Raw genomic sequence first — 22,310 nt, forward strand, 5'->3', positions numbered from 1 at the left:
AAATTAGGAAGGTAGGAATAGGTGAACATTTTATCTAAGGTGGCACCTAATGTTTTTGTTTGGGAGCCATGCATTCTTAATTGATTACCTGGAGTGTATAGAACTGGTTCGAAGGGCTGAGGATGTGTAACAAATGAAGATGACACTTCAAAGTGTGCAGTGTTCAGTATGTTGTAATGTGGAACACACAGGAGAGTGTTCACATTTCCTCTGTGAAATGTCAGAGAAGGCTCTTCAAACTCCAGATTTGCAAGTTAGCTCGGAGTCCTCAATGCCATTCACTTTTCAGTACAAACCATCCAACTGTCTACTTAGCACAACATCCACCATCATTTTCCTCTCTCCCTACTGCTGTCCTCACACTGTCCAGCGAGGCCGCATTCCTTCTTAGTCTCTTGAAGTAGTTTTCTAAAGGGCCCTTACAGCTTCCTACATTCCATAGCAGTCTTTAAAAGTAAATAGTAGTTGTGTTCTACACTTCAAAAACAGTAGTTTCTGCATAGTCCTAGAGCAAAGTAAAAACAACGTTACCTGAGCCCTGTCCATCCTCTCCCTGGAAAATCTTCTCCCCCACTTTCATATGCCTGTGTCCTTCACAATGAAACAGCAACCCTTCCCCTTTAGCCACACTTCCAGAGCTCTCTCTTCTACTCAGTATGAAAGACAATTGTCACCCCCCTTCTATAATCATCGCTAGATATTTTCTTACGGAATCAGTTACTTATTGCTCCCCCGTTCCTAACTGCCAACTGGAATATGAATTCCAAGAGATGTGACAGAAGACAGAGCCAGAGCAGGTTGCCCGGTACACCACTGACTAGATCAGGATCACTCTGATTTACCACAGGTACCACAGGGGACTCTTCATCAATAAGGAGTTGGTGGCTGCTTAAAGACCAATGTAAATGTTTGCAACTAATTGCCAGTGATCAAGTAAAAATAATGTTTAAGGCACATGTGTTATCCATCCACTCATGTCAAAAGAATCTTTAGATAGAGATGCATAAGCACAAAGATTAACTGTGAGAATATAAAATGGAAGTAACAGTAGCTGCCTCCCACAAGTTAGGGTCAGGCTCGTTGCTTAAAAACACTTGGGGTGCGGGCACGTGTTGAGACTCAACAAGCTAATCCTCCACCTCCAAATGCTGGCACCCCATATGGGTGCTGGTTGGGTCCCAGCTGTTCCACTTCCAATCTAGCTCCCTGCTTATGGGCTGGGAAAGCAGCAGAGGATGGCCTAGGTCCTTGGAACTCTGTACCCATGTGGGAGGCTTGGAGGAGACTCCTGGTTTCAGATGGGCCCAGTTCCAGCCACTTCAGCCATGTAGAGAATGAACCAACAGATGGAAGACCTTTTCCTCTCTTTCCTTCTTTCTGTAGGTCTGCCTTTCCAATTGAAATAAACAAAAAAAAATTTTTTTTAACTAAATCCTTTGGGAATTGAAACTAATAAAAGATACTTGGAAATTTTAATCTGTGTTATTTTATTCTTGCAATCTTTCAAATATTTGGTGATCCATTTTATGAGTTTAAAATAAGTAGACAACCAATAAGCATCTCAATGTCATAGAATACATGGGACATATGTTTGTGCTTCAGGTAAGAAACTTCGAGAGGATCTCATAGGTCTTCATTATGAATTTAACAACCTTTGTCTTTAAAGGGCTTCAGAAGCTATTGACAATCCTGTAAATCATGAATATAAATTATAAATTCTCTTACTCATCTTCTCATCTACTTGGGTGTTAATATCTTGATATTTTCATGACTAGTATTGTTGCATAACAATTTAAGATGCCACTAATTGAGACACCAGCATCTTGCATCAGAGCCTACTGTGTATCAGATACAGCTCCAGATAATGTGCCTGGAAAAGCAGCAGGTGGTTGCCTAAGCACTTGGGCTCCTACCAAACATTTGCAAGACTCAGGTGGAATTCTGGTTCCTGGATTTAGCTTGGCTTAGCCCCACCAATGCCATAATGTGGGGAGTCAACCAGCAAAATGTAGGTATCTGTCTCCCTTCCTCATTTACTTCACCCATATCATCTGTATTTCTAACAAATACATCCTTGGAAAAAAAATTCTGAGTTTTCAGAAGCAAACCTGGGGTCAAAAAAAGCTAAGTTATCTGCCCAGTACAGAAAATGGTGGCTGAGCTGTGCCAGCACTTGAAATTCAGAAGGAAAACATGTTATCTGCTTAGATTATAGACAACCTTCTCTGGACAAGGCCTTGTTTCTTGGAGCTATGCCAGAAAACTTCTTATGCATAGAAAATAGCATTTAAATTCTCTTCTTATACCTTGATTCTAAGTAATGAGTAATACTACATACTTAGAGAAGACCTTTTATCTGAGCCTCTCAAAGAACAAAACCAATCCTCACCACCTTTAACGACATCAAGAAAAGATCTTAATTCCTAATTTGCTGACAGGAAGACAGAAGCTGCCAGGGAAGAACCAAGTCACCCAAGGTCACATAATGAGCTCCCCCAAAACCCTCCCCCCAAATAACTGAGGGCTAACGACAAAAGATCAGCTGCTTTGTGCAACTCACAGTGTTTCTCCACCCTAATCACTATGGCCTACTCCTTTTCATGTGCCTGCTAAGCTTCCCGTCTCTCCCCAGCATAAATGCAAATTTATGCTTTTATGTAAATGTACTGCTCATCAAAATGGTAGATCCCTATAATTTCATCTTAAACTCCCTTCACCTATTTTTAAAGGTCTTAATGCAGAGATTCTCAAATAACTTGCGAAGTTTCGTCACATAATCCTCATTTCCAGCTAGCTCCTTGACTAGAGTATTAATAATACTCTTAGAGAAATCCAGGGACACTTGCTACGGTTTTTGATAGAATTGCTCAACTCAGGAAGTGTCTGGAATACCAACACGTTGGAGACTCACTGTAATTGAAGATGCGACCCCAGATCAAATTCAGATGCTTTATGCTGAGGTGCCGAAGGAAGGAGGGAGAGAGGATGGGGAAGAGAGAGAGAGAGAGAGAAAGAGAGCGTGCACTTACATGATTTCCCATCTGCTAATCCTATCTCAAATGTCTGAATCATTCAAGGCCTGGTCAGATCAAGGCCAGAAGCCTGGAACTCAATCCAGGTCTACCAGATGGTCAGAAGGGATCCAAATACTCAAATTACCATGTGCTGTTTCCTAGGGTCTGAAACAGGAGGAAGCTAGTCAGGAGCTTGAGCTGAGGAAAATTCGGGTACTGTGGTTTGGGATGCGAGCGTTCCAAGTGGCATATTAAATGCTAAGGTAAACACCTGTCTGATTCACACCTTCCTGAAACTTCCCCTCCTGACAACTGAGATATTCAAAGGTGAAGAGAAGCTATACTTGTGATGAAGTTAAGTTTTACGAGACCAGGAGGAAGTGAAATGCCTTGTTCCAAGATAGCCTGTGAATGAACTGCCTGACAAACGGCTTGGGCACCTTCCAGGGCCTGAGTGGCCTTGGATTGACAGAAAGGAACAGGATGGAAATCTCCTGTATATACTTACAAGGCACTGAATTTTGTAAACAATCATGTGAGCTTCAAAAAGGACACTGGCATCCGGAAAGAAATGCAGCTTAACCAACACCTTGGTTACAGTCAGGAATTCCACTTCTGGAATCCTGACTCCTGACACTATGAAACAGATCAATTAAAATATGCAAATTTTCCTCTGTGTCTCTCATCCTCTCTGTATATCTGATATTCCAATAAAAATAAATAAATCTTTAAAAAACACAAAGGGCCAGCACAGTAACCTAGTGGTTTAAGTCCTCACCTTGCATGCGCCTGGATCTCGTATGGGCTCTTGTTCTAATTCCAGTGGCCCCAATTTCCATCCAGCTCCCTGCTTGTATCCTGGGAAAGCAGTCAAGGATGGCACAAAGCCTTAGGACCCTGCACCTGCGTGGGAGACCCGGAAGAAACTCCTGGCTCCTGCTTCAGATTGCCTTAGCTCTAACCACTGTGGACTCTTGTGGAGTGAATCAATAGAAGGAAGATCTTCCTCTCTGTCTCTCCTCCTCTCTGTATATCTGACTTTTGAACAAAAATAAAATGAATCTTTAGGTTAAAAAAGATAGCAAATATGTAATAATTTGTTATACAGTAATGGAAAACTACAACAATCACATTTCATTTTTATATAAACCTAACACTGTAGGATAAACAGAACATTGACATGTGTTAACACAAAACCTTAATGATGAATTTGGAGAGTTCTACCTGTTATAACTCAAAGCATTAAAATAAAAGCATTAAAATAAAAATTAGAACAAGGAGCTAAGTGTCTACAGCATAGGGGCCTCTCATCTTGTGCCTTCAAAAGAATGCCTTCAGCTAATGAAAGGATAAAGCAATTTCAAAATTTTCAAACTTTACACCCCAGTAGATCACTGAAGGCCACCTACAACTGTACTCAAGTTGTACTTGATTTTGAAAGAGAGAAGCAACACAAGGTTATGAATCATGGATAAAGACTGTTTTCATGACCTTCTACACTAGTGGTTCTCAGTCTGGCTTTCTGTTTGCTATTATAGTGTGAATATTTACAAAAAATAAAAGGATTTAGAATTTAAAAAGAAAAAAAAGAATCCTGAGCACTATTCCAGACTTAGCTAAATCAGAAGTATCTGTTCTCCTCTTTCTCTACAAACACACACGGATGCCCATCCATCCAAGAACTCATGAGGGCTGGCACAGTGGCCGAACGGTCTAATCCTCCACCTGCTGTCAGTAGCATCCCATACAGGCATTGGTTTGTGTCCTGGCTTATGCACATCCAAACGCAGCTAGCTCCCTGCTTATTGCTGGGAAGGCAGCAGAGGATGACCCCATTCTTTGGGCCTCTGCACCCATATGGTAGAACTGAAAGAAGCTCCTGGCTCCCAACTTCAGAATGGCCCACCTCTGGCAGGTGCAGCCATTTGGGGAATGAATCAGAGGATGGAAGCTCTCTCTGACTTTCCAAATAAAATAAAATCAATCTTTCACAACGACAGAAGATACTATGAGGTTCCATTGCAGCCAACCTGGTCACTGATCACTGATATGCGACATGATAGAGCTCACCACAATTCAGGCATTTCTTTTTTTATGACAGAAGCACGTTATAGGTCATATACATCTAGTTCAGTTGTCTTCAATCTTGGCTTCAGATTTTAATAATCTGAAGTATTTTTAAATCCTAATGCTGAGGCTTTTTTCTAAAGCAGTTACATCAGCACCACCAGGCAAATATGCAACCATTTGTGAATTTTAAGGCTCCCTGAAGACCAATAGGGCTAAGCTGGAGACTGCTGATCTATAGGTAATACTTCGTATCTTTCTGCATGCTTTCTAATACCTAATAAGGCAGCCCGATGCTCAAGAAACTGAGGACTATAAAGGTCAACCATGACTGCCCCATTTGAATGGAATGCATAACTAAGGCTGATCATTTGGGACCACAGCAACTTGCTTTCATTGACATTCATTGCCACTGTATTTATTTATAAGAAATGCGGTAATCATTAACACAATTTACATAGACAAGCTGGCCACTGAGGCAGAGGGAGGGGTCCAAACAAGGTATTGACCTAAGTTCGAATGACACCAAGGATTATGATGTCTGTATCACACAGGTGAATCTCAGTGTGTTCCCTGGACCAGCTGCACTAGCATCACCTGGAAACTAACAAGAAATGTAAATATCGTGGCCAAACCCAGCAGCACCTCCATGGTTTACGTATGCTCTATGTATGCTCTGTTCCCCAAGTGTCTATGTGTTGCAAACTTGGTCCTGTTAGTGGTGTTGGGAGATGGTGTGGGATCATTAAGAGGTAGTGTTAGTGGGTGGTCACCAAGTTATAACAGAAAGTGCTACCAAAGGGATTCAGGTAGATGTTACGGAATCCTCAGGCTCTTGTGTTATGTGAGTTTTTATAACAGCAAGCTAGACCAGGACAGTGTGTTTCGTGAGCTCCCCTGCCTCACCTGAGGTCCTTCTTCAACTGAGTCCAGCTGATGCTCATACCAGGCCACTAATGGTGGAGACATTGCATATATTTTTCTCCATTTCTACCAGCTTTCCACTTTAGGAGACAGCTGTACACATGGTGAGAGAAGGACTCGGTGAGACTTGGTAAGGGTATGGAAAATTTATATTGATTTTTTTTCCTGTTACCCATTTATTTAAAAAAAAAAATCTATGCTGAAAATGAGAGGAAATGGTGTCAAAGAAAACACAGAAGAAAAAAAAAAACTGGGGACTCTGATAATCCTTCCTTGCATGGGGTCTGGCAAATTGAGCCACTTTCTTACAAGTGTGACTATTTTAAGATGCTGATGAATGGCTGATCCTTTTAATCAAAATAAGGAGGGTTTTAAAAGGTTTCATTAAAGATGAATATTGCAACTGCTTCCAAGGAAATTATTTTTTGATCTGAAGGGCTTTGGGATAATTGGTGTTCAGGAAACCCGGAGCAGTTCGTTTACTTTCTGTGATGGAAGCCATTCACATTTTGCCATCCTGTAAAACCTGTACACTGCTGACAGCCCGGGTCTCTCCTGCTGTGCTTCAGGGCCTATTTGGGAGCTGTACATTTGAGTAAAAGAAAAATTAAAGGGCTACTCCTTTTCCTTTTTGATGCATCAGACACTGATTAATACTTTGAAAGCTAACTGTGATGCCCTCTCTATTAAAGCATATATGATATGATATGAGCACCTTCACATCTCCTGGGGAAGGGTGGGGCTGTAGCAAAAGTGGAAGTAATGTAGAAAGGAAGATAATGCAGGGAAAGGAAAGTGAAAAGGAGGAGCTGGAAGAAAAGATACAAACACTGACAACGGGAAGAACTAGGTTTCAGGAACGGAGGAAGAGGGGGGAACAGCCAAATACAGAAGCGCAGTTCCAAGGGCAGGAAGAGAAGAAAGAAGACAGGTAGGACATAGACAAAAAGGGCAGAAAAGGAAGAACCCACAGGTAAGGGGAAAAAAAAAAAAAGAAAGCAAAGAATGCAGACTGCAGAGTTGGGCAATTTACTGTGAAGTGCCCACTTATATGAAACGCACTGCAGAAATGCTGGCTGCAGAGGTTAACGGTGGCCGTTGTTGCGATTCCAATTTGCAGCAAATGGGATGAAAGATCGCCGGACCTCAAATGGAGAGACCGGAAAGTGATGGTAACAGTGACAGTCAGGGTTCTTAGGGACGAGGCGGGCTGGAAGAGGTCCTGCTTTAGTTGACATCCACTTTATATTTGGGGCATGATTCAATGTTCAGAAGAAATAAATTTTGCTTATTCCATGATTTCCACTTTAGTAAACAGAATTTTAGATGTTCACATGAACATATTTTAAGTTTTGCTTTGTCTTTTAATTAGGTTTCTTGGGGCATTAACTTTGGACCTGGCCTTTTGATCCTCCTTTCCGTCCACAAGCCTGTTGCTCAGTGGTTCTCTCCTACCACCAGGGAGTGCAGCTGCTTTATTAGAAGTGCTTGCTCTAAGCCCTGCTAACTATTCTGTAAAACAGGCACAGGTAATAATTGTCTGAGTTGTCAAAACCCTATCTTTTTACCTAGATTTACTTTGCATATCTCTGTTTAGGTGCATGCCTTTCTAATCAGAGTCTTGTTTGGGACTGGTGGTAGACACCAATCCTTATCATAACACTTCCCACCTCCGTCTACCACTGCTAAGTCCTGAATGCTAGGAGATGAACACGCTTTGAAGAAGTAGTGAAGCTGCACTGCATAACAGAGAGAGAGAGAGAGAGAGAAAGAAAGAAAGAGAAAGAGACAGAGAGAGAGAGAAAAGAGGGTTGAAAACGGAAATAGGATAAAGACCGATCCTTTTGAGTCTGAAAACTGGTGGAAGGTTGTGTGCAAGACACTTGCTAAAACTCTATGAAAACATTCTTCAGAGTCAGAGACAGTTCCACGTTGTCTGAGTAAGTTTCTGCTGTTGATAGTGAAGCAGAGTTTACCACCTGTCTCCCTAAAGTTGGAGGAAGACATCACTTGCAAGTGGTCACATTTGGACATGCTAGAGCTGAGAGACTTTGGGCCATTACAGATTTCTAGCAAGGGTAATAAGCTCTTTAGGCAAAGGTATGTGGAGGGATAAAAGCAATTTAATTTGTATCTCCAGGTGCAACTATGAGTTATTTGGTTTGCACATACCAAGAATAAAATATGTATTTACTTGGCATGCCATTTGATAGACAAATACTTAAAAATTTTCCCTATTCAGAGCATAAGTTCAATGAAACAAAGCTGTTCTCTGGCGTTTGAATAACCTGCAACTTCTGCTTAAAAACTGAATCCATATCAAATACTCAGTAAGACAGTGTGACACACAGACAGCTGGATCTTTCTCCTTTGCTCTGTGGGTCCTGTGGCTGATGACTCCCACAGGAGGTAGGGCAGGCACACAGCTGTTCCATACAGAATCAGATGCAGGGGCTGCCTGAGGATACCTGGGATGGACAGTCATTGGCAGCATGATCTGCTACAAAGCATAACACACATCTCCTTTTTCCCAGTGCTTCAAACAGAATTCCTTGATGCTATCAATCTCTATTTCAGGTTGAAAGCGAGCACAGTTAAAGCATAAATAAAGCCTTGGCATTACTGGAATGGTGGCATTGTAGTTGAACCACAATAAAAGAAATCCTAACCAAGAACTGAATTATGTGAACCTTTTTAAAGAACTCATCTTGGTGTAATGGGACCAACCGCATTATACTTGCATTGATGTGTCACCATAAATCATAGTATAAATTGATGTTGACCATATTTCTATTTAGGAAAGACCAGTTTCACATGCATATGAAATAGCATTCCCGTGGCATAGTATGTTTTCCCACATCTCTTACTTTACAGTGCTATTTTGAGAACTATGTCAATGTAAGATCAAAAAGAAAAGTCTTACATTCTTAAATCCTCTGTAGAGAATCTGAAGCTCTTTCTTGGTAAATTTGCTCTGGGCTTCCAGAAGCTCCAGGGCCTCAGGCCGATGCCTGACGGTGGCCATCTCCAGCTCATCTTCCACGCTGTCTGCAAAGGAAAATCAGAGAAAATCATAAGACTAGCCACAGATGCTTATTCACAGCAACACAAGAAAACAGCAGAGTACCCATGAGTCGGCAACAAAAGGAGGATCCTCACTGACAATAATGGCCTTTGCGTTTCCATGACTGACTAGGATTTGCCTAAGACATTTCTGCATCTTTTTAACATATCCTGCTCATTCATGCAGACATCACAATTTTAACATCCTAGTACATTTTAAAAGGCATAAAATACCACAAAGCTGACTTTGATGGACTGTGTGTATATAGTAGGTACTAGTATAAACATGGATTTGATATGCAGTAACACTCAGCTTAACTGGAAGTATCATAGAGCTGCAGACAGGTCTCTGCTAGGACCCCAAGAATCACACTGGGCTCAGACATTCAATGTTGGGCTTAAATAAAATGTATGGATCAAGGTGCTGACCGGGGTAAGCAAACAGTGGCCAGCTGAACTGGTACAAACTTCATTTTACGTGCCCACTGTATAGACGATCTCCTAAGTAGATCCTATTTTGCAGTGAAGGGAATTCATAGTAACACACAAGCTCTAAAATGCATACTATGCTTTGCTTTGTGAATTATATTTCTGTTATAATTACTCAAAGAGACTCTAAACCAAAGAACTTCATGTGTACACATGTCTGGAAAATGTTACATGCTTTTATGTTATTCTGGAACACAATATTGGAACACATAGATCTTGCGAGGATTTAATACAAAAAAATTGTTGATTTTGCTTTAGCTAATGCATTGCCTATATTCCTACAGAGCTATGATCTTTTCACGTATTATTTGTTGGATTCTTTAGTGCATTAAGCCTTTGCTCACTCACTATGTAAACTAAAAATGTTATAAAAAAAAGAGTTCAAAGTCTTCCATGTATGGGACATTTTCTCACTGAGTACCACATGGTAATTTCTGCAGGTTTGCAAGGGGTCCTGTGAGCACATGTCTGTGGATGGTAAGGGATATGTTAGGACCCAAGTGCATGTGTCTCAAAGCACAATCTCCGTTTTTCGCTATAGACACCTGCTCGATTCTCTTTGCCAGAATCATTTCCACCCCTCAGAGCAGGAACTTGGTGGAAAGAAAAGCTCCAGGTCCAGCAGAAAGGCACGTTCCTCCTCCATTCTGTCTTTTCCTCCGACTGTAGATTCCAGACATTGAGAGAATAAGGAAAGCAGTCACTTCCCCAGGACTCATAATCCCTGCATCTTTGAATTACTTAGAAATGTGATTCTTTATGCCCAAGTCACCTTCTTTGACACTAATTATTCTATCTTTTGCTCATATTCAATACCTACTTTCTGACTGGCCCCAGTGAGGGCACTGAGGGGCCAGAGCTACTGCCTAGCACAAAATAAAGATGGTCAGTACGACGTGTTTCTGGCATGTCCTAATTGCTTCCCTCAAGGAGTTCATAAAATACCAACCATAATGATGACAAACAAGTACTTGGAATAATCTCACCTGTCAAAAAATTAACAGGGTATAAAATGTTCATTTAAAGAAAACATTCATTTCTTAGTTTTCATATGCTAATAGTTTCTTTGGCATGGAAAGTTTTCATGATAGTGACAGATATTATGTCTAATAGAAAATAATGAAGATACAAAAAAAGTAAAAACAAAATTAAAGCTAAAAAAGGATAAAAATGATGAGAACTTAGTTGTGTGTACCTTTAAAATAATGGAGTTTGCTAAAAAGTAGCTGGGAAAAAGTGACTCATCATGAACAAATTGATCTGTTTGATTTTTGAGGAAAAAAATTTAGAAAGCTTAAAACAGTGTTCCTTCAACTCTACATTCATTATTTGGATACACTGATTTTACTCAATGGATGCTATGATAGGATGAAACGAAATGCTGTTCCATAACATCGCTGTTGATTTCAGTGGGTTGAATTATGCTGCATTATTGTACTTGCCAGTGCAAAAACATATGCATGCAACACTCAGTGCTCACAGACAAAGAGGAAGGATTCACTTTCGTGAAAACATCTTCTGTGGGTTCCTTTTGAATCATTTATAGTGTTTCTTTGACTCCCCAAGATTTTTCCACTTGTTAAAATGTATAAATCTCACAATTCAAATATTCATGACACCTTTCTGAGTTCTTTCCCCACAGCCTCACAGTGGAAAACTGTTGATTTCCTGGCCAAGTTCCCACGTTCCTTTCTCTTATACTGCACATACATGATCAGGTAAGTTGAAAATGCAGTTAAATCATGAGTTTATTTTGAAGTAAAAATTTTTAAATCTATGTGTATAATATCATGATTCATTCATGTTTATTTTCTCGATGTGAGTCTATCTCCTTGTAGAATCAATCTCTGACATACATACGTATGTATAGATGCACACATACATAGTTATGTAAGACATTATATACGCGCATATATTTACATATAGTCTCCAGTCTCTGGACCTAACTCTTAGTCACAGAACAGTTATCTGGTCAACCAAGAAAAACACAATTGATGCTGATGTTCAAATGTCCATTCGTCTGGTTTCCCCTTCAATTCTAGATGCCTATTTGGGAAATAATGTTTCCAAATGAGGTTTGTGGATTGTTGGCGGGCCTTAAGTATTTGCTTTGGAATCATTGTATTTTTTATTGTTTCAAGAAGCACAATCCAGGCAAAAGCAGAGGAAAGTTTAATCACATTTTTGTTAGCAGTCTTTTGATCATAGCATAACCTTGTCTAGACCTAGTGACCCTTCCACTGCGAAGAAACAAAACAGCCCATTAACCTCTCAGCCTTTGTGCCATGAGACAGTCTGAGCCACAAAACTGACAGAATTTTTTTCCAGCTGTCATAGACTAGCTGATGCCAAGGCCGAGCCGAATGGCCCCGGGGCCCGTGGGTCAGTATAATTGAATTTAGCGTGCGATAGGATGATCATCACATGCAATATTCAAAAAGAACCACACTTCAAGTGTCTGCCTGAAGGCTCTCCTGTTTTCCCAGCTGAGCAGCACCTTCCTTCTTAATGACTCCTACCTTGCTAAAGGGCTGTTTCTATTTCTAGCAGCTTGACAGGCTCTAAAAACTTTCCTGAAGTCATCAGCAATCACCAGCACATGATAAGTTCAGAAAGCAACACCACCAAACCCAATCAATTCTGATTCCTGGAGGAAACAGTGAGAGCACAGCATGATTCCAGGCACGACTTGCAAGTGCACCTCCGTGGCTCAATCATCATTTGAGAGCACGTGTTTTGTGGGATTTCAATACTGTGCCTAGCAGTTCCTGTCAGTTGCTAGATCAGTTACATACCTTTTGGCAATAATTCGGATTTCAAAATAATTCCACAACAAAAAAGGATCGTTCATTTTTCACAAACACAGAAACTGAGCCCCATAATGATCAGGAATGGAGTGGGCAGATGTTCATGTAGACGACAAGGACACTATACCCGAGTGCTCGAAGCCATAGCCCTTCTTTCCACTTGGCTACGCTTTTTCCATACTAACAGAAAGAACAATGACAGAAATGCTAGCAAGTAATTTCCATTTCTGCATCAGCAAGCATATATAAAAAAAACTGACCATATTCATTGGGTCCAGTTCCTACTTCCTGCTCTCTCTTTAATCTATTGCCGTCTGAGTTTTGGTCTTGTTAGGGAGTGAACTGTGTCCTCACAAAGGTATATACATTTATATCAAAGATCTGATCCCCAACGTGACTATATTTGGGGCAGGGCTTTTAAGCAGGTAATTACTGGTAAATGAGATCACAAACATGAGGATGTTAGGCACAATGGATCTGGGTTGACAGAGCAATGGCCACGTGATAACACAGCAAGATTCCAGAGTCATTCTGGTGCCTTGATCTTGAACTTGGGGACTTCAGAGATGTGAGAAAAGGTCCTGTTGATTCCCATACCCAATTCGATAGATTGTATGCCAGCTCTCAGAAACCAACACTTCCACCTCCATCCTATTTACTCCACTCAACAGTAAATAAAGTCTGCCAGTATCACTCAAAATTCACAATACCCTCATGAGCATGATTGTAATTCCTGCTTCACAGATGAGAAAATTGAAATTAAGCTGCACTCACCTAAGCAACTCAAGGTCAAATGACTATTTATTGAAGTAAGCAAGTTTTTTCTGTATCTTAACATTGAGGCTTCTAAGCTCTGTAATGAGGTTGCTAATATAATCCTACTACGATTGAGAAAAATTTTGCTCTGTGCCTGGCCACTTAGCATGTTCATCCAATACTCACAAAATTTGTGTGTGATATACCCAGTTGGCTTTTATTTCACAAAGACCAAACTGGATCTAACTGAACTTCAATCACAAAATCGAACTGAGATTCCATCTTCCGACACTGAAGATCATGAGCTGAATAATTGTCAGCTTCTTGTTTTTTTAAACTACAATACCTGGGAGGAAAAACAAGCTGGAAAGTTTACTCTTGGTTTCCAATTCAAGAATACACAGTGCAAAACTGGGTGGCCTACTTGGCTCAGGCACCTGCTGAACCCACACATTCTCTTCCTTCCCTGTGGTCCCTCCTCATAAAACCATCATGGTTCAGCTGCAAAAGTTTGCCTTAGCATCTTAATCCAATCCAGTCACTTTCACAAGGCCACATCATCATACACCATAAGGGATGCCTCCACTCTAATCCATCAGCCATTATCATGAAGCTTCAGAGTTTAAACGTGATGTAAGGAGCCAAATCCTGTTCAAGCCATAACTCAGACGTCTAGTTTTTGATTAAAACCTCTAGTGGATAATGCCTTTTAAACCAAAATCCACTAGGGTAGCATGACATCAGTATGATGCCTTGTAATACACTATGCTCATTAGAGACAGGATAAGATGCAAAACAATGGGATGTCCAACTGTGAGTACACAAGTCATTTCGTTTGTGCATTTTATCACTGAGAGATTTAGGTTCTGGTAGGCAGAGTGGTTTGACGAGGATAAAAGGCAGAATGAGGCGGACCCTGGTCTCATGAATCATCTCCAGTCTCTGCTAGGGTGGAATCACACAGGTTTCATGCTGAGAAACTGAGCAAATCATGCATTTGCATTCCCAGATGAGTTGAACACAAGGACTATTGCACTTCACGTTTCTTCTGATTTTATTCTAATCAGACAATAAGTTCCTCCAGCCAGATACCCTGCAGCTTCCTGTCTTTTGGCTCTTTGTCCCTTAGATGTAAGTCTCTCTTGGCCAGGGTTGTTCTATGTCTGAGTCAACAGTCCCCTCAGGCCATGACACAACTGGGCTAGAAATTGGAATTCAAATCACTAGAGAACAACAGAAAGAATTTTAAAAATAGGCATCTTTCTCCCCTTTTCACAACTTCTCTTAAAATACAGAAGTTTATTACAGCACAGCTCATCACAATGCAAATTTGACCCTGTCCAAGGTCAAATTGTTCCTCCAGAACCTAGCTGTGGAGAATCTCCTTTCACAGTGTGAGTCCTGCCCTCTAAAAGCACGTGCCTGTGAAGAAACTTCTCTTGCCACAGTCAGATCATTGTTGTAAAAGATCCAAAACCAACCAAACAGGGAGTCAATTGTTCATTATGGCCATCCACCCACAGGTGAGCCGTCGCTAGTTACTTGCTTATTCTTTTGCTGAGCTCTTGTCAGCCTACCAACAGACCAGTCCAGTGGCACTGAGCTGGGCGCAATACAAGTGCTCAATAATAAGAAATGTGACCAGGAAAGAGCTTAGCTAGTAAGGTACCCAGCTCTCACCCTGGGGCACCCGGATTCTATTCCTGGTTCTTGCCCTTGACTACTGTTTCCTGTCAATGACCATCTTGTAAGGTGATAGACTCAAGCAATGGGTCTCCTGCCAGCCACGTGGGAGACAGTATTAGTTTTTTTTTTGGCTGCTGCTCCACTAATTATGGTGGGCATTTGGGGAACAAATTAGCAGATGGAGGTGTTTGTGCACTTTCTCTCAAAAAAAAATATATATATGTATATATTAATGTGAAAGAAGGCATTCCAGGGATAAAATATATCTATTGGAGATTCCATTTCTAAAAATATTACCCTTTACAAATATATCAATTTTTCATTATAAAAAGATTACAGATGCTGTAACTTAAAAATTGTATTTGAGCTGAAATCGATCTGTCTGGCCAAAGTTCCATTATTTCATTTAGGAAAATTCCCTCTGAATCTCTAGTCTTAATGCTCAGCTTTAATTTAGTTGGTCTAATAGTGACTTGATCAGTATGGCAATAACATGATGAGACTGATGCCTTTCTAATGATATGTGCCATAACACTAAATATTTAGAAACACACTTTCACGGCAGGTATTGGAGGAGAGTTTTATGCGTTAGTCTCCAAGTTTTAGCTTTACATTAAACAGTGCTGGAATGTTCTTGACCATAGCGTTGGAACTAAATAAGACCCTCTGAGAGAAGATGTCAATGTACTTATTTAATGTTAAATCCATGCACCAGTACCAAGATGAATGCCAGCAGTGGCTTTATTTGCAATGCCACTCTACCACAATGCTGCCTGCGACTGTGACAACTTTAAATACTTCCTTGAAGGCTTGGGAGCCCCCATGACTCTTAATCTGTATTTATAACTATTCATCCATCCACCCGCCAGGAGCTGTTTTCAGGTGTTTCTGGAAAGCTGATGACCAATAATTCCAGGTTGATCATGTACAGCCCCTACATAGAGAGCAACCAATCTGATCTGAGACACCGTGGGATTCTAGCATTTCCCAGATCATCTCAGTGACATGGTCACCCATAACATTACTTATTCTGACACATTTTATTTGGCCATAGTCTAGCATGTATCTTAGAGCAAAAAAAAAAATAATAAAAACATTCATTATCCTGCTTAATAATCACATATCACCTTGAAAATGAAGAGTACTTTGAAATGCACAATTACGTTGATCATTTTTTCAGAGAGGTACTCTTTGGCAATGGCATTGCAATTTCCACTACAGGCGAACTTGAATTACTTTGCAATTGCATGACTGAATTCAATCATTTATAAAGTATTTCAACCCAGAGGTGAACTGCTGGAGCTATTTCTCACAGCACTTTTGAATGGATGTTTCTGCTTTATGTGTAAACGTAAGTAAGTGTTCAACAAGTTTAGGTTTTAAGAAAGAACTGTCTAAATTTCGAGTGTTATTAACAGTACTTGCCATATTACTACAGGATGTCATAAATGACTCTGAGATGTGAGCCGCTGTTTCTTAGTAACATCTTTATGGATTTTTCATAAATGGGAGAAATAACAATTATGTTGTCAGTCGTACATTTGCAGAACCAAATAGTAATGCTGGGATTACAGTAAGAATGAAAGATGAGCTTGTTTGAATTCACACATAAGGAAGGATCCCAGACAGCTGACTGTATCATCAGGAAAGAAGAAAGCTGAGAGGGATTATGGGCAAAGGGAAATGCTCAAAAAATAATGAAATACGGAGAGGAAGAAGGTAGACTAGCTTACTAAATTAAAAATGTTCTGACAAGGAATTTCTCTTGAACTCCATTGATTTTTTTTTCCCTGTTTACTCAAAAAATTTGATAATGGGATTAAATATTTGTAGCGTTTGCCATGTTTAAGCACTTGGCAAATATTAACTCACGTAATGCTTCCTGTCCTACAGATGAAGACCCTGGCCCAGGGAGATTCCGGCACTCGCCTCTGGGCACATGGAAGCAGAGCCAAGGGGTGGGAGTCTGGAGCTTGTGACTGCAGATCTCACTGATTCAACTGTGCTGCTTTCCATGGTCAGGAGAAAGGTGCTCCACTTGCCCAGGAGTTGCATGCCCATAGGAGAGTCAGAAAATTAATACCCAAGTGCTCAAATCTGAAAGATATGTAGTCTGGAAAGTGGCTGTGAATCCAGCCCACTTCCTCTGCAATTTCAAATTTAGACAGAGCCTGTGCTTCAGTGGTTATAAATCAAAACCATGGGGCATATCATCACAGAGCTAGACCTCAACCCTGCTCTTCTTGACACCCAGTGCAGCTCCTTTTTCAGGCACCTGTCACGACGCCCTTGACCAACAAAAGTTGCCCGCTCTTTTTAGACCCGCAGTTTAATAAGCATGTGACTCCACATCAGAACCAGGTATGGATGGAAAAGAGGGATATAAACTAAAGAAAGTACCACACAGCGGTACTACTTCACTTTCGACTGCTGGCTCATTGTAAGAAATAAAATCATTTTAAGTTTTACTATTTTAGCTAGGCATGGCAACTATTCTGCACAAATACCATCAGCCTGCTTTTACAGATGAAGAACTCAGTGCTGAAAGGATTGGTGGAATTTATGAAAGACATAAAGATAGAACTTACAATTTTAAGGTTTTTATATATTTGAAATAGAGGGAGGTAGAGAGAGAAAGGAGGGAGACAGGAAAGGAGGAAGTGGGGCTGAGGGAAGGAGAGAAAGCAAACTCCAAAAGACTATGATGACCAGGTCTGCAACAAATGGAAGCCAGAGGCTGTGACCTTAACCCTGTTTTACACATGGGTGGGAGGGACCAAAATGCTTGCTCCATCTGTGTGCCTCATAGGGTGCACATTACTGTGGAGCTGGAATTGGGAGTCGCGCCTGTACTCCAACACAGACGTTAGTACGGGATGGGGTGTCTCAGCTGCTGCACCAAGTGTCTGTCCCCAGACGCAGGGAGCTCTAGAACTTATATCCAAGTCCACTGATACTGAAGTCCAGTCTTGTGAACTGGCTTTTACAGAACAAAGAGCATAAAGTTGAAAGGGAACAGAGGCTTATAGAGAAAATAATAATAAAATAATCAACAGCTAGCTCCTGATCTCGCTTCTTTGCAAAAAGGTTTTATTGCTTCAGTTAATTTCAGAAGGTAACAATATAGTTACACCTTTTCACAAAAAGATTAATTTCAAAAAAAGTAATTTGGAGCCAGTACAATAGCTCAACCTGCTAATCATTTGCCTGCAAGGGCCAGCATCCCATATGGGCACTGGTTCATATCCCGGCTGCTCCACTTCCCATCCAGCTCCCTGCTGATGGCCCGAGAAAGCAGTTGAGGACGGCCCAAAGCACTGGGATCCGGGACCCACATGGGAGAGCCAGAAATAGTTCCTGGCTCTGGCTGAGCTCAGCTCAGCCATTGTGGCCATTTGGGGAGTGAATCAGCAGATGGAAGATCTTTCTGTCTCTTCTCTCTGTAAAATCTACCTTTCCAATAAAAGTAAATAATTTAAAAAATTTACTTCAAAATCTCTTTGTAAAACAGCAGATAGTATAGAAAAGGTACTCATACAACATCCAAGACCCTTAAGCATACCCTGTTGCTCTGCTGTTTTAGAACACAGGCAGAATGGCAAAGGCATTTGGCTCAACAGGTGAACCAAGCATTACATATCGATGTGTCTGGTTCAAGTTCTGGCTGGTCTGATTCTGAGTTAGCTTCTTGCACTTGCATATCCAGAAAGGCAGCACAAAGGCTCAAGAACTTGGGCTCTCCCAATGTCGTGGGGGTGGGACGCTATGGGTTTCTGGGTTGATGGCTTTGCTCTGAGTCAGCCATGGCTACTGTGGGCATTAGGGGATGAATTTGTGGCTGGAAGACCTCTGTTTCTCTGCCTCTCAAATAAAATGAAAGTAAATTGAAAATTTAAAATGCAAAGCAATCAGTAAATAGATGGAATCGATTTGGTGCTAATATCAGTGATGATAATAATATTCTGTTACAAATATATATTCATCATGATTATTTTTCAAACATAGTATTAGGGAACATGAGAAGTTATTCTCATTCAATTATGCTTTTCTGGGAGGTTAAACTGGTTTCCTGGGTCAGAGTAAACTCGCCTTCTTACTCCAAATGTTGACTATATTTACTGTACATCCAGACTAAGTCATTAGCTTTAGCCCCCTGATGCTTAATGGAATAAAAATGGAATCGAATGTTACAGAACAGGGAGCCCACACACAGTCAATGAGACAGTATGTGTGATTGGCATATTACGGTTTGTAGTAGTATGTTATAATGTCTAGTGTGCTCCTTAGTATTACTGTTACAGTGCCTGGAAAAACCAAATCTAGCAAACTATTCAGTCGCTCTCAGTATCTCTGTTTCCCTTGATCATCTAGCACTGGCATGGGACAATGTGTTTATCAACAATTTATAGATTTTTAAAAACTTTCACAAAGTTTCTTACAGAGACTTTTCTGATTTTATTACTTATTGTCAGGTAGTGATTAATCAATAATTGCTATAAATTGTGGTACTATTAATTATTATAGTCTTAACTATGCTTAACACTATTATAATTTTAGAACATTCAGGAGTCAGCTCTGGTGTGGTTTTCACAATTAGAATCCTTTTCGGATTCTAATGAGCTGCATGAACGTGGTAAAGCTAATTTTCCCCCTTATACATCAGTTTCATAATCAATAGAGGAAGAATAATGATAGGAAATATTACAAACTATTGACAAGAAGTTGAAATAATTGGTATGAAACATTTAAAAGAGTGATTAGTATAAAGTGTTTAAAATATTCATCAGTATTATTTAATTATTAAAGCACATTTAAGGTGAGTATTCTATCCATTGTGTTTCTAAAATGTTTATGTTCATCCACTTGAAAAGAGGCAGATACACACACACACCCCTTCCATTCAAGAGTTCAGTCCTCGAATGCCTGAAGCTTCCAGTATTGAGCCCAGCTGGCGCCAAGGGCCTGGCACTTCTCCCAGCTCTCCATGAGAGTGGCAGGGACACTTGACACATTCTTGCCTATACCAGTGGATAAGTGGGGTTATGGGAAAGCTGATTATGTTTTCCAAAGACACATCAAAGGGGCAATCACTGAAAAAGAGAAAAATAATCCTTTATTTTCCAGTCTGCACCAAGCTGTTTCCTCCAGCAGGGCTCCACACAGAGGGATTCCCTGGAAAGCACAGACTTCAGGTCACCTTGCACTCCTCCACATTGGAGTGGATCAAAAAAGAAAGACTATCTTTGCGAACAAACTTTGAGGAAAGAACTGAGTTCCTCACACTTGGAGGTAAGAACCATTCTGTTACCTTGTTACCACCAGCACTTTGCATGGTCTGAGAACTGGAGACAGTATGTTAAATGTTTATTCAGATCTTTGTATGAGCCAGGCACTTAGTTAAGGTACAGTTGACAATAATAATAAAACCCCTTTTCCATATACACCTTAAAATCTAGTAGAAGAGTCACTAATAGGGCATCTAGACGGAGATGTTAAATGGGTAGGTAAATAGATCTGAAATTCATAACCACAGTCTAGGTTGAACTATATAAATGCTGGGGTCATTGACATTTAAAAGATATGTAAGACAATGGAACATAATATCACTCAGTGCATAAATTTTGACAGAGGACTTCTTCTCTGGCATTAAAGAAAAAGCAAAGGCATTAGAAAGGGTTGTGCATAACATGCACCCCAGAATAGGGGAAGTCCAGGGTAGTATCTAGCCAGAAATTACCCAATTTCTATGAAATTTCTTTCCACAGTGAGTATACTTTTCTGGGATGTCTTCCCACCTTAGTTCATCAAACCAAAAATAACTAAGTTATATTAAACATGCATTGAATGCAAACACAATATTCCTCACGTGTTAAGGTATTTGTACATGGAAAAGCAGTGTCTCGTTTTTTCTATAGGATCCTGCTACACATTTGGGGTCTTCCAGTGATGCAGCTTTAGCCCAACCCAATCTCAATCATGGCAGGCACTTGAGGAGCGACTCCACAGATGGTTGTTTTCTTGCTGTGCATCTTTCTGCCATTCATAGAATTTATATATATAAACAAAGAGATGTGGACTCAGAGAACTCAAAAGAATCTCACGAATCAACAAGGATGGGAATTTGTACTGTAGGATCAGCCCAGTTAGAAAGGCAGGATCATGGCTGACAGGGTCGGTACCTGGCTAGTTGGTTGTTGCATCCTTAGCACCTGGGGTAATGTCCGCATCGGGGTAGCTATGGAGAGCTGTTTATGAAATGACCAGCACTTGGTTCCAGCTCTGTTGGTTGATCACTATGCTAATTTGAGACAAGTCATGTGAAACTGAAATCCACATTCCCTTCATTTGTAATGTATCAATAATAATTAGCACTTGATCACTGCCAGGATTAAACAGGATCAAACATTACAGGATCTTTGCACAACTGCATGATGCCTTCAAAAATCTAGACATGCTCTTTGCCACACTATGAAGATTTTGCCTCTAATCCTTCCTTCCATATCTGTTTATTTAGGGGATTAATCACATAGGGCACCTAAAGTCACCTGTGACTGAAGTGAATTAAATGTGATTTTAGTACCCCCTGCAACACTCACTGAAGACTTATTTCCAAGCAAATTCAGAAAGCACTGTGATATACTATGGAATTGTTTTTCCTGCCCCATGTATCAATCGAAAATGTATTGCCAAAAGGAAATAGGTTTTCTCTGTTGGTTCCTCTCCAGAGCTTGTCTTTTATTATTTTCTTAATGAAAATTTGAAAGGAAAAAAAAAAAACTGGGCCAGTTTTACTGAAAAGAGTTGCTGTATATCACACTCAGTTCTAAGTCATTTTGCAAGAAGATAGTCTGAGAATAAGGCTAAGTTTTAACCCTGCAATCTAAGCAGGTAGTGAAGCCATGTTCTCCATTTACAGACCTGGTGGTGTGGAAAATTGAGTCTGCTTGAAGTGCTAGGTCCCTCATTTCAGTTATCTAAAGACAGCCAACAGAAACCAGACTCCTTCAGTAGCCATGTGTTACTTCTTATGTTACTGAAAATGGAAATATATATATATATAGATAGATAGATAGATAGATAGATAGCTGATTCAAAGTTATCTTACTATCCAACCATAGAGGTGTTTACAAAATTTCAAAAAGTGCTTTTAAAAAAATAACCTGTGACCTATTTATGTGTGTGTTTGTATTTATGCTTAAATTTTTCTTTTTCTTTTGAATAGCTACCACTCCAGTTCTCAGCCCAAATTGACAGCAGGTAATCATGGAAAAATACAGTGGCAAACAAAAAAATTTAGCATTCAAGTAATCCAAATATAAGACAAAAAGGCAAAAGACTACTACATAATCCATCTTATTTCAATCATGACTTGTGGTGGGCATTTGGCCTCATCGTTAAGATGCCTAATGTCCCACGCTGGAATGCCTGGCTTCCATGTGCACCTCCAGCTCCTCACTTCAGCTTCCTGCTTATGCAGAATCTAGAACTCAATTTTTGGGCTCTG

At 40.3% G+C, this 22,310-nt stretch overlaps 1 protein-coding gene across 6 annotated transcripts in view; it reads right to left on the reverse strand.

Moving 5' to 3' along the window:
- KCNIP4 (potassium voltage-gated channel interacting protein 4) overlaps positions 1 to 22,310 on the reverse strand; it is an 889,621-nt gene that overhangs the window by 81,374 nt on the left and 785,937 nt on the right. For 5 of the 6 annotated variants that reach the window (XM_040965953.1, XM_040965949.1, XM_040965954.1 and 2 more), the window contains one exon: positions 8,929 to 9,053. In XM_040965953.1, the coding sequence (XP_040821887.1) occupies positions 8,929 to 9,053 (125 nt within the window). Of the gene's footprint in view, positions 1 to 8,928; positions 9,054 to 22,310 lie in introns of those variants that run through there. The other variant, XM_040965955.1, reaches the window with a different exon arrangement.

The sequence above is a fragment of the Ochotona curzoniae genome, unplaced genomic scaffold (genome assembly GCF_017591425.1).
Source record: "Ochotona curzoniae isolate NIBS_2020 unplaced genomic scaffold, NIBS_Ocur_1.0 scaffold_4505, whole genome shotgun sequence".
Taxonomy (NCBI): Eukaryota; Metazoa; Chordata; class Mammalia; order Lagomorpha; family Ochotonidae; genus Ochotona; species Ochotona curzoniae.